Source organism: Leptidea sinapis, chromosome 16 (genome assembly GCF_905404315.1).
Source record: "Leptidea sinapis chromosome 16, ilLepSina1.1, whole genome shotgun sequence".
Lineage (NCBI taxonomy): Eukaryota > Metazoa > Arthropoda > Insecta > Lepidoptera > Pieridae > Leptidea > Leptidea sinapis.
Window position 1 is genome coordinate 10,076,871 of NC_066280.1, and position 14,096 is coordinate 10,090,966.

At 36.5% G+C, this 14,096-nt stretch overlaps 1 protein-coding gene across 1 annotated transcript in view; it reads left to right on the plus strand.

Annotated features, from left to right (window-relative positions):
• Positions 1-14,096, plus strand: part of LOC126968636 (cell adhesion molecule Dscam2) — a 203,287-nt gene that overhangs the window by 76,901 nt on the left and 112,290 nt on the right. Inside the window, exon 3 of the mRNA XM_050813654.1 lies at positions 6,489-6,654. Within this exon, the coding sequence (XP_050669611.1) occupies positions 6,489-6,654 (166 nt within the window). The remainder of the gene's footprint in view (positions 1-6,488; positions 6,655-14,096) is intronic.

Consider the following 14,096-nt stretch of genomic DNA (forward strand, 5'->3'; position numbering starts at 1 on the left):
TAAAAAGCCGAATATACCGCATGAAATTTCTCCTATAATATTGCTGACGCGTATTAACGATTTTTTTCCGAAACTCATCATCAACCCTTTAGCATCCTGAACTGCATCTCAGCATATTATCTAGATAGCTTCCAGTGAACCAATGACCAGTTTCGTTCTGTAATTCAAATCTGTAATCACTAAATCAGACTCAACTTAAATTAATATTAATTATTTTATGCGTTGCATTTCATTTATCATGAACTGATTGGCTAACTATTGTTATTGTAACAGGAATTATTATTTAATACTTTGTTCAATATCTAACGTCTCTCACTGAATATTTGGCATTCATAACCACAGTAGAATGTAGAAGGATAAGTTATATCATGCGGGGTAGCGGTCACGGCAGCTAGACCCGCACTGACCTCAAGGTATTTTAATAACGCCAAATCCTTCGCAGAGAATAAAGGCTGTTCTGTTTTGTGGACTGCTCTGAAATACTTTAAGCTCTTTTACTGTTTTCTAAATATTTTCCAGCTTAAAACTCGATGTCTGCTTTAATTAAATACTTTCGCAAATATTAAATAACTCGGGTGTTGGATATGATAAGATCTTTTAATTAACATTTTTTATCAACTGATATAGACACGATGCGACTAGTATACTTTAGTTACTTCCATAGTATTATGTACTCTGGTGTATTGTAATGGGGCAACGCTGCCGATATTAATACAATATTTGTGCTGCAGAAGAGGGCTATTCGCGCTATCTATAACCTAGGTCCTAAATAATCATTGCGAGCAAAATTCAAAGAGATTAACATCTTGACTGTTGCTTCTCAATATATTCTTGATAATGTAATGTATATTCATAGTAAGTGAATTTGCTAGAAACTTTCTTAACCATAATATTAAAACTAGGATTAGACATAAACTTATAATGGCTTCTATTCGGCTAAATAAGTAAGTCTATTGTGGGGCGGTTAATATGCTTTTACAACAAGATCCCAGTAAACGTTCAAAACAAAAGTATTACGTTATTCAAAAGAATTGTTAAAAAACGTTTGTGTGGTAAAGTTTACTATAACATAAATGACTTTCTCAATGATACCACAGATTGGGAATGGAGCGACTGCCCTCAGGCTCAAATAATAAGTTTAATTGTTTAATATTACTTTGTAAATATATTTTTGGCAGCTGAGTTTGTTGCTCCCATGCTTCTCAGTTCTGAGGCATTCGTTTAGGAATGGGTGGTAGTTTTTGACTTGATGACACATCCTATTTTAAGTTAGGATATCATCCCCACCATCTGGATGTGTGTCGGTCTTCCACAGTCCGGTTTTCAATGAGCTTTCTTCCACGTACTACAAAGCTGTGGAATGAACGGAAGTGCGGAATGAAGGAATTGCGCGGTGTTTCCGGCACGATAGAACATGGGTACCTTCAAAAAAAGCGCGTACACCTTCCTTAAAGGCCGGCAACGCTCCTGTGATTCCTCTGGTGTTGCAAGAGAGTGTGGGTGGCGGTGATCACTTAACAACAGGTCGCTCGTTTGTCCTCCCATTCCATACAAAAATCTATATAGCATATATAATGAAAATGGTCATTGTTTGAGGCTCAATCACGCCTAAACCACTGATCGTATCGACATGAAACTACCACCATTCGATGCGAATATTTTTTGAATACCCACGTTCTTTCATAAATTTATTTCCTTTTAAAATCCGCCCAGCGAAACGGGCGGGAACGGCTAGTTATGTTATGTAATAATATTTAGAACGATATTGTTACGACATTGAACAATTAATGAAGTACACGAGCTTGTAATATGAGCTATGTCTGTGTTTCGTCCTTTTAACTGCTTTCCCAATGAAAGCTCGCTCTAGTTCACAGAGCATGTCTCCCGTGAAATTGTGTTGATCCAATGATTTGCTTGAACAGTCACCTCCCTCAGTCGTAATGAATATCTTAAGCTGTTTGTGTTTGTGTCGCACTCGTAGCTGCAGACACGAATAGAAATAAAGAGAATGTCATTTTATGGGTAATCAATCGAATGCTACCTCATTAGATACATCGTAATGTGAATGAAATTAGATCAGACAATTTGATTTTACGTCTGACATAATACATTAGATTTATGATGGTGATGTTAAGTTTATGATTTATTTAACTGTAGTAGTGAATGAATGAATGAATGAAAGTCTTTATATGCAGACAAAATAGTACATCAATATCTCAATTGCTTTTACTATCTAGTTTCTACATTGTCCGCTTGTCTTTCAATATAGGCTTCCTCCACACCCTTCCATGTATGTCTATCCAAAGCAGTTCTTCTATAGGTCTGTCTGTATTTTTTTAAATCATCTACCCAACTGATTATTTGTCTTCCTCTGTTTCTTTTCACGTGCTTAGAATATAATAACATGTTTTGTCAATATTTCTTTACTGTCTCTTACATGACCTGTCCAGCACCAATTTAGTTTCTTTACTCTAATTTTACACTAATTTCAATACTTTCTAGTTTATTATTTTTTATTACTATACTTTTTCCTTATTTTTGTTAGCTTTATATTATTTATTTCGCTACCCTATTACATCTTGGAAAATTCTGGCGACCCCCTTGTCAGTCCGAAAAATAATTTTTGAAGTACTTTTATGCATAAAATATCGACGTGTTTTTGGATGAAAAGAAAACAAGAATATTAAACGCTGGCAAGGAAAGCTCTAAAGTAATTAGTACCATTCCCAACTGCATACTTGTGTACTTACATTCTCTTCAATGGCGGACAAAACACCTAAAAAGAGAAATAGACTTATATAAGAAAATAATTTGATTTTTACTCGCTTTTTATATTAGCTTCACCTGTATGTATATTTACTTGTAACCAACTCATTTGGGCTCGATTAAGACCCACTTTAAACGGTCAGATTTCGTTCAAACTTCGTAAATTTATCGAGGACCGATGACAATACATTAATTTGATAAAATTATTCCATTTTTCAATTTGAAAAAAAAAAAGATGTTGGTTAATTTATATATTTTTTTCATTTATCGTCGATGAGGCAGGAATTTATGTACCTTTTCAATTTCTACCATTATCATTTCTACCAAAGAGTTTTTTTTAGTTTTTTTAAACTATTTTTATCGAGTATAGGTACTAGCGTAAAAGATGAACCCTGTGTGAGAGTGAGAGAACTATCCTTATACAAAAACCTAGGTGTGAGAAGGAGACGGAATAGATGGACCGTGACACCGTTTTGAAACAATTTAGTGTCCACTAGTCTCCTATCAAATTGGACCGCATTTTAATTTTAATGATTTTATCGTAACTGTTCTGTGTTTTAACGGATATTGATTAAAAAAAATAGTGTCGTGTTCTGTGTTAGATTGTGGTGTTATCAACAGCAACAATCCAAAGAAAGAGACATTTCACAGGTAAATTGTGATTCTTCTATATTGCTTTCGTGTTGATTATTTTCGTAGAATATATTTGTCATAGGTATTCTCTAACGGCCGTTCCCAATATTCAGTCTATCTCTTACTTGTGATAAAAATCGTAACTATCGTTGACTTTTCTGTAACAAAAAATTTATGGACGGTAACTTACCTTATCCGTGAACACTGTCTGTCAATGGTGCGACGTACAGCTTACCAGCAATTTAAAGTTTGTATGGAAATTGCAATTCACGCGTCCCAATATAAGACGATAAGAATGACTTATCGGGTATATTGGGACAGCTTCAGATTATTGACAAGTAATTACTGACAGTAGAAGGTAGTAATTTATCTCTATCTGTAGATAGTATATTGGGAACGGCAAAATACTACATACTTCACTAACTCACTAACACATCTGTAAAACTAGCACACATGAACATTTTAAATTATTTATTCTCGCCGTAATGAGGAGAGTGTTTGTCTATTACCATAGTATACTAAGTTTATGGGGTTAAATATGATTGAGTCTGATGTGATGGTACGCTTTTTTATAATGAAAATAAGGGACGAAGACGAGCAGGTCGTTCAGCTGATGGTAATTGATACGCCCTACCCATTACAAAGCAGTGCCGGTCAGGATTCTTGAAAAACCCAAAAATTCTGAGCGGCAATACAATTGCGCTCGTTAACTTGAGACATAAGATGTTAAGTCTTATTTACCCAGTAATTTCACTAACTACGGCGCCCTTCAGACCGAAACACAGTAATTTTTACACATTACTGCTTCACGGAAGAAATAGGCGCCGTTGTGGTACCCATACCGGCATCCTGTGCAAAGGAGCCTCCCACTGATACGCTTGAACTGTCGATCCTCTGCGTAGTGAACGCACTGAACTAGTTACGTACTCAATAATTAATTGCCATTAGTTTATGTATTGAAGCAGTACATACTAATTAATCTAACTGACGATGTTGAATAATTACGCTGCCATCAACGTATAGAGTAGTTTCTGTGACGCAAAGTTTGACGATAACTATTCAATATAATTTGCTGGTTGTAGCTGCGCTGGGATATATTTGGAATAGCTGGAAGGTATTGTGACTCCATGGAGCCGGATTAAATCTAATAATAATTCACTTTAACAACTTCTGATTTGTCAATTTCAATGTAAATTGCTACAATAGCTCACCAAAACTATGTCATGTGAAGTTATTGACCTAGCCTCTAGGGTTCATTATGATTTTGACCACCATGATGATGACGACCGATATAGCCGATATAGTGACCCAGACTACTAAGGTAGAGATCCTGGGTTCGAATCCCCGTAGTTGCAATCATTTATATGATGAATATGGATGTTTGTTTCCGAGTCATGGATCTTTTTATGTATGTTTATTGTATTAAATATATCGTTGTCTTGTACCCATAGTACAGGCTATGCCTAGTTTGGGGCAAGATAATTTGTGTAAGTGTGTCAATATTATTATTATTATTTTGCTGTTAATACAATCTCTAGAACTGAATAGGAGGATAAAAAACAGTTTTGGTCATCAAAATCATCATAGGAATGGCAGGAGCATTGCCAAGCATTTGGGTAGGTGTATATACGAAGCTTTTTATGAATATGACCCCGTCGCGTTACCAAGCGAGGCAGCTCAACTTATAGCTTGGTTGCACGCGGTAGAAAGTACCTTGAAAACTTCATCTGCATTGTCAATATGCTATTAAAGTTTCTGACTTGCACTGCAATGGATGCTAGATTGCAGTGGCAGAATTCAGTTCAAACAGCTTATCTGAACGGTACCACGATTCGAACAGCTCTGACCTGCAGCCAAATGGTTTAAGCTGATACGCGACTGCACTAAAGTAGAAATGAGAATGATACTTTGCTTGCTACTAGATTTGCATAATAGATTGCTATAATCGGGCATCTAATAATGACCCTCAATTTCTTAGCCATATTAGCTTTGCGTCCCAGATGCTAAGCGGTTGTGGCAATCACTCCAAATTTCGAGACGCAGTATTCGGATACCACGATAGGCATTAAGAGAACAGTTATCAAAGAGCAGATAAACGACATATGATTGCTTATGGTAAACCTGCAAAAGAGTATTTTGGATAAAAGATCTTCCGGCTCTGGTTGACGATATCACGAGATCTGCATGACTAGCATAAACTGCATCTCCAATCCGATTAAATGTAGTAAAAAAACTGTAGTTGAAAGAACATAGTATCACCACCACTACGTACATGGTTAAACTCTAAAGGGAAGAAGTGGAAAGAATTTCATTGGCACTCTTTTAAATCAACATTTACAATATCTACGTTTTACGTGTTATTTCAATTGAAATATGCAAAATTGCGTAACAAAACTCTCCAGCCGATCGGCCAAACCAATAGCTATTTACCATTATATGATCATATTGGCATTTTTTATCATAAGTTTTGAGAGCGATATCTCAATCGTTAGTGCACCGGGTCTGAGCTGCTGCCTTTCGCATCGAATGTTTGATTGTTCAAAAATACGATTACAGGTAGAGTCTTTCACCTGTTCTCAGGGCGGAGGCAGCTTAGACTCCCTGTCTTCAATTGTTTGTTTATAAAAACAAATCTTACAACTATGAACACTAAATTAAAAATACCATTACGTGAAAGCGTACCAAGAATACAGAATTTCCACATTGGATAGCTAGGCTTATCCGTTGACCGAAATAGTTGCCAGCGCTTGGTTTGCCAGTAGCCCTATTGAGGCAAGAAGATAGAACTTTCTACATTCTCCGCGCCTCTAGGCCCCACGGGCCAAGTGTCTCGACACGAAACGGCTTGAAGATGTAAGACTGCGGCCGACATATTTGCGACGCTTGCTATCTCCGGCAGTCGAAGAAGCAACCCCAGCACCAACTGACGTAATTGGATGTTTTGTTTGTATTATATTACACCGACGAAATCTAACCTTGTCGATCTGTTTATAGACACTTACATACGATGCGTATCTCATGCTTCTCGTAATCACATTATAGTATGCCTCTCCACTTGTATTGTATAGTAACACGGAGCATATCTACAGGTGGCGGTGGATGCCAGCTGATGTTTCTTCTGGAGCCGCCGCCGCGCCTGTCTTTCTCCAACAGCAGCGGCACACGTGTCACGTGTGCGGCGCACGGCTCCCCTCCTCCCACCATCACCTGGCTCACGGAAGACGGCTTGCCGGTCACGGATGTGCCGGGTTTGAGGTACCAACTATTATTTGTGCTACTCTGTAACGTATTTTATAAGTGGATTCAAATTCAAATATTTTTATTCATATTTATTTTTTTACAAAAAACAACCGACTTCCAAAACACTATACCAAAACAATAGATATAATATGCACTAAAAAGTATAAAAATAATTGCGTAATGTATAAAAATACAATCTAATTAATTAATATAATTCTAGTTACGATTATTGTCATTTTTGGAATCGGTGTTCTTCCGCCGCGACCCGCTCTCGCCTCTCGCCTCCTCACGACACAAGCACATCTCACCTATAACTATGTATGAAGTTACAAACCTATCTTGGATGACACCGACTCCAAAAATTACAAATTTCGTCACTAGAATTAAAAGAACATATGTATTAATATATTTATTAAGACTTTTATGGTTTTCTCATGGATGCCATTGACAGATCTGGACCAAATTACAATGGGATCACACGGGAAGTACCAGCTTTCAAATAAAAAAAATTATCAAATTCGGTTCAACCCAGTCGAAAGTTTTGAGAGAAAAGACTTACTAACTCGACTTAGCCAGTAGTAGCGATTATAAGTTTATGTCTGTTCCTGGTGTTAAGATTATGGTTATGACAGTTTCTAGCAAATTCACTTATATGCCTATGAACATTAACATTACATTATCAAGAATATATTGAGAAGCAACAGTCAAGATCTTATTTTATCCTAAGGATTTGCATTGCCACCAACCCAGGCATATGTAGGCAGACGAAAGGACGTTTTCACCAACACCCTCTTTCAGTGACCTTATTTTGCCTGATGATCTTTAAGTGCACCATACCTGCTACGTAAGTTGAAGATGCTATGCAGATGGATGGTATATCTTAACACTGGTGACCGTTACACCAATACCAACGGACAGATGGACGTAGAGGCAGTAAAAATCTTGAACGACGACCACGTACCGGAAGACGTAGTGTTGATAGGCCCACAAGATAGACTGATGATCTGGTCAAGATCACAGGAATACGTTGTACCGTAGGACCGATCTTCATGGTGATCTTTGGGAGTGGCCTTTGTCCAGCAATGGACATCTTCCGGCTGAAACGATGATGGTTTTACAAAAATATTATTTCGCGAGATGATGATGATAACCCGTGCAATCAATTAATAAATGGTTTATATCTTATGAACAGTAAATATCTTGCAGTAATAGTGCACTAACTCCGCGTTCAGGCCACAAATCATGGAGGCCACATTGTACATGTACAAACATATTAGCATATAGCGGTCAACAACTTCCAAAATTACTTGCAGGTGGAGCTTGTCTACTATATGAATAAAATAATAATATTATGTTAATAATAATAAACTATGATATCAAGGTTAAAGAAAAACAATCTGGAAGTAATAAAACCTATAAAAATATGACAGTAAAACGTTATGCGGGCATTGCGATTAGTAGAACATAATTCCCAACGTTATAAAATAATCCTGTGAAGTGTCACTTCTGTGAAGGCACAAATATATTGTCGAAGATTACATGTTTCTTAAAATCAGCGTTGAACACAAGCAGAACATACCAAACGTATTCAGTCTCCATTCAGATGTTATAAATATTCTTGATAAGCTATGAGCTAGTAAATGTCCTCTATTAAAGTCAAACTATATCGTATTTTTTTTTAATTTTCAATTCTATTATTGCCTTGCTTGGTCAGTAGTGAGTTACCCAAAAAGTTCTCTTTTATAAAAAATCATCAAGGATATTGTAAAATTCTACATTCTGGTAGATTAGCTCTCCTCAGAATATGACAGGTAGTCCATTGCTCAGAGACGCTTTGTCAAACTCCGAAGATTGTAAGCCCGTTCAAGATCTTAAGATCTTCTGTCATTGGGAGGAATCAAGGATGGGTATCACTCTTTGAAACTAACCTGTGCTCAACGTAATGGAAAAATAAAAAGACTCTACTTGAACCAGTGTTCGCCTAGAGTTTGCCTGTTCGTGTTTTAAGTATTTTCATTAGAGAAATTAAATCTGAAAATAACATTTATGAACCATGCTGACCTCTCGCGTTCTGTGCGAGCGTTCTTTCCACTGAGCCAACCGTTCGAGTGGCGAATCGCTTATAAAACTTGGATGCCTTGATCAACTCTCAGGTTGTGGCTTCATCTACAGGATTTACTTAACAATTGATAACCTGCTCAACCCCAATATTTGCATATAAGGAAATTGACTTGAGCTATCGCTCTTTCAAATCTAAAGATTTTGTCATTTTTTTTAAAGTGATCACCCTCGCTTATTTGTGTAATTTATCAAAGAAGTCAGGGTTACCATTTTAAAAATAAAAAACAACATATTGTTTACATTTTCATTAGAATCCTTAGTCGTCTATAACGACACTGATTGAACATACTCAGTTTTTTATACTGGGGTTTACTAAGATTTGCATGTTAAAGGCCTGAATGAATGAATTAATATGTGCCCGTATTGTTTCAAAATAACTATGTCCTTAAAAACAGTCATTAATTAGTTTTAAAGATAATGTAAACTTTAAAAACTTATTCGCACTCAGAATATTCTGGTAAATAATAGAAAAGATCAAGAATATGAACAATGTTGTAAACCTCCTCACAATTGCGGGTAAATATCTTAATATAGGGATCATCTGTCAGGGCTGCGACAGCGATGTATTAACGACAGTATCAGGCGGGTGCCCGGGGTTGCAGCGAGTGGCAGCCCTAATCCGGTGGCAAGATTAATGCGTGTCACGGGCGAACGAGTTTTGTTTTCATTCGCTTTCTGTGAGTGAATGATCGTGTAGCGATCCCAGCTGCGGGCGTGGGTTTGGGTGTTGTTGTACCGAATCATTTTATTATAACATACGCGTACATACCGATATGGTGGTAAAGGAAAGTCTACTAAGTCGGACTATAGATTCATTTTTGCCAACATAAAAGTTTTATTTCACTTAGTTATTATTGCATTATTTTCTTTGGATTGACATTTTTAAATTCGTTATGTCTTTTGAATGGAATGTCCGATTTTATTTATTTATAAAGTATTTTACAGGTTTTAAAACGGTCTTTAATAAAATTAACATTCAATGGGTTAAAGATTAGTACAGAGGTATGAATTAACGATTATACTCGGCACTTTTATCAACTTTTAAAATGTAAAAAAGAAGTTATAGTAGCATAACTAGAGTTGTTGGGCGTATGGTATCTTTTTGTTGATATTAATACATTCTATAATATTGTAGAACATTATTTTATACAAATGATTTGAGTTTTCTTTAGTTTTCATTCCGCCCATAATTGGCTTTAAACAATTCGACACGTGTTTCGCCTCTACACGAGGCATCCTCAGGACGTATTTTCTCGCCAAAATCTGGCACGAGACTCAAGTCAGTCATGGCAGTCAGTCAAATATTGGCGGAATTAACACTAAAGAAAACTCAAATCATTTGTATACTTATGGATTTCCGCAAAGTAACGCCTACTTCAATAAATTTTCGAACATTATTTTGTTTTAGATATATGATGACTAATTTTTTCACATCTTGGGTCGTGTTTACGCATTTTTTAAAAATGTTATGCCTATTTTACTCAGTGAAGATGCAGCTTTTTAATGGTGAAAGAATTTCTGAAATCGGTCCAGTAGTTTTTGTGTGAAAACATTACAAACATTCATACAAAAACACAAATGTAGGAAACTTTTTGTTATTTATAATATTAGTTTAGATAAATGTAGTATGGTATTATGGTTTATAAATATTCAACACTTGACTTACCAAACATTCGTGTGAAAAGATAAGATTGTCTTTCAAGTGAGTGTGAATGAGCAAATGTGAATCTGACAATAATCATATTTCATATTGTATAAAGACAATTTTGAAACTGTAAACGCTTGTTTTGCATCTCTTATGTTTCTTACTGAGACTTTTACAGGAATAATTTTCTATTAGTTATCTGATTTTAAGTACTTAATTGAGCGAAGCTGAGCGGAGCTCTCACCGGGTGACTCCAATTGATTTCTGTGTTAAATTGTTTCTCGGCCATTTCGGGACCGATTTTAAATATTTTTGAACTCAAAGAAAGCTTTCCAAATTTTCTAGGTTATTGTCTCGACAGAATTTTGAATTTCGAGACTTGATTCAATTATTATAATTACAAAAAAAAAATTACAAATTATTCTAAATTAGCACGCGCTATTTATATTTATAAAAATTGAGCCAATTGGTCAAATCACAATAAGTATGGCCAGATGTATCTTCACGCAAAAGTCCAGAGTTCTCGGTGATTGAATTTGCCAATCAGCACAAGTTTCTCATGTGACCAAATGAGGCGCTAAATGCTAATTCCTCATGTTTAGATATGGCGCCAAATTTCAAAAGATTATTTTTATTGTTTTTCTTTGGATTAATTTTGTTTTGTTTTTGTACACAGACTTAGTTAGCCTCGTTACGCTCAAATATACACCGCAGCGAACCGATACTACGAGCGACTGCATCCTAGTTATAGTAATGAAACATACCGCCACAGTACTAATGTTTTGTAAATAAAACCAAAAATTATAAAGATAGAATTTTCCTCCTTCTTCCTACTCCATTTTTAAGGATTACTCTTTTCCCCCTTGGGGTATACACTCTCTAATAGATAAATTCTTCTGCTTGGCGCTAGTCACAGAGTGAGATGTAAGTTTTACCTAAGTATACAGAACGCCTGAGAAAAAAGGTGATTCCTACTCTTAAGAAGCTAACCTGTGGCTTAGCAGCACAACAGATAGGCAGGCTTTTTGAGATATCCAGTTTCCACCAGGAATAGAGAAGTAACCCCTTCAATTGTTTCTGTTGCATAAATAAATCCTTACACATTTCACATTAAGAATTTGTTTTTTTTTTTAAGTTATAACCCTCAGTTCTAGCATTAATTATTGCACAAATTAAATTTGAAAACAAAATTTATGAATGATGCGGGACTCGAGCCCGGGACCGGCTACTGAAGCCACAACCTGAGAGTTGACCAAAACGTACAAGATTTATAAACGATACGTCACTCGAACGGTTGGCTCAGTGGAACGCGAGAGGCCGTGGGTTCGGGTCTCGCATCGTTCATAAATTTTGTTTTCAAATTTAATTTGTGTATATAAAGTGTTAAATTTTAGTACTTAGATTCTATCTGAATAACTTCTAAGTTTAATTAATCCTTATATATTGTAAAGCAAGCCTGGCCTTACCTTATTTCAAGTTATAAATAAAATCTCTTACACCGTTAGGTTTTTTTTTACGAAAATAAGGGGCGAGACGAGCCAGACATTCAGCTGATGGTAATTGATACGCCCTGCCCATTACAATGCAGTGCCGCTCAGGATTCTTGAAAGTCCCAAAAATCAGAATGCGCTCGTCACCTTGAGACATAAGTTGTTAAGTCTCATTTGCCCAGTAATTTCACTAGCTGCGGCGCCCTTCAGACCGAAACACAATAATGCTTACACATAACTGCTTCACGGCAGAAATAGGCGCCATTGTGGTACTTATAACTAGCCAGCATTCTATGCAAAGGAGCCTCCCACTCGTAATTTACCATTAGAATTACTTATTAGCAAACTGTCCATTAGCATTTATATAACCTATATTATATGAAAGGCGCCAATCCGAGCGTGACCGACCAGCAACCGAGTGGCTTGTCGAGCACTACCTCTATACTCTAACACCATTACGTGAAAATATTGAATCAATAGATCGTTGGTCTTATATCGGCTTAATTCCTATATTATTACAATTCTACACGTGAGATATAAAATTTATTTCTATTGTTAAAATAATAATATATTCTCTTAACTGTTCGAGTGATGCAACGCTCATAAATCTGGAAATGTCTTGTCCAATTTTCAGGTTGTGGCTTCATCTATAGGATCTACTTTACAGTTGATCCTGCTCAACCCCAATATGTACATATTAGAAAAATGACTTGAGATGTCACTCTTTCAAATCTAAACAATTTGTTATTTTTTAAAGTGATTCCCTCACTTCTGGGATTAATTTCGCAAATTAAATTTAGAAACAAAATTTACTAACGATGCTCGACTCGACCCCGCAACCTTTCGCATTCCGTGCGGGTGCTCTTCCAATGAGCCAACCGTTCAAGTGATAACAAGTAAGTTCATAAATCTTGTATGTCTTGTTCAATTCTTAAGTTGTGGCTTCATATACAGGATCTACTTTACTCTCACATCGCAACGCAAAAGAATCAAGCCGATCGGAGATGTTTTGATCGTCAATTATTCAAGCCGCTCTTCGTTGTATGAGGTAGTTTTCCAAGTGACCACGGAACGTCATTATGTCGACGACATGTATGCCGATACAGGCTGTGGCAGTTAGAGGAAATGATTTTCATTGAAGTTATACTTCTTTAGGTGCGTTATGATAAAACTATGATAGTGAAATTTTAAGATGCGTGCGCATCACTGTAACACAAAAGTAACAGGTTGAAGTTGGATCCTAAAATTTTTTGACAAACGTTATTCGTTTTTTTTTTTTTTTTTGGTTTCTTTGTCCATTATTACGATATGCAAATGGTTCAAGCCCATATAGCCGTATTCGTTATTTAATAATTACTTGTCAAAGCCATCTTCGTCGTCACCAGGGGGAGGCTCCTGTGCACAGGATGCCGGCTAGATTATGGGTACCACAACGGCGCCTATTTCTGCCGTGAATCAGTAATGTGTAAGCATTAGTGTGTTTCGATCTGAAGGGCGCCGTAGCTAGTGAAATTACTGGGCAAATGAGACTTAACATCTTATGTCTCAAGGCACAGCTCAAGGTGACGAGCGCAGTTGTAGTGCCACTCAGAATTTTTGGGGTTTTAGTGAATTTTGAGCGGCACTTCATTGTAACGGGCATGGCGTATCAATTACCATCAGCTAAACGTCCTGCTCGTCTCGTCCCTTATTATCGAAAAAAAATCTTAGTAAGATTTTTACCAAATTGTTCTTTCTAAAAACGTAGAATAAATAGCACGAGGAATAAATCATTTAATGATTTTTGTTAGGCCAAAGAAGTACAACTTCTTCCGTCCATACATACGCACAGTTTTTATTTACATTTCCTTACTTATTTATTTACTTATTTTTGTATAATATCGTGTCGTTCTATAAAGTCACGTATATTTCGTTAACAGTTTGCCGAACTTGCCGGCTCGTTATCGTGTCGTCTCGGCGTCCGCGTATAACGTCCGCGCCTCGGTCACGTTTCGAGTTTTATTGCGTTTGTTAACTATCCCCGACTGCTCACGTCCTGACCTAACAAGTACAGCGTAACCGGACAGAGTAACTTTATTATCGGTCTTATTTACGGCGAATTGAGAATTTATTTGAAGCTTTAATTTTTAAAAGCTCTTATGGTCGAAATTCCAACCGACAAGACCGAATTCACGTTTTTCTTGTTATATGTTTGTCTCTGT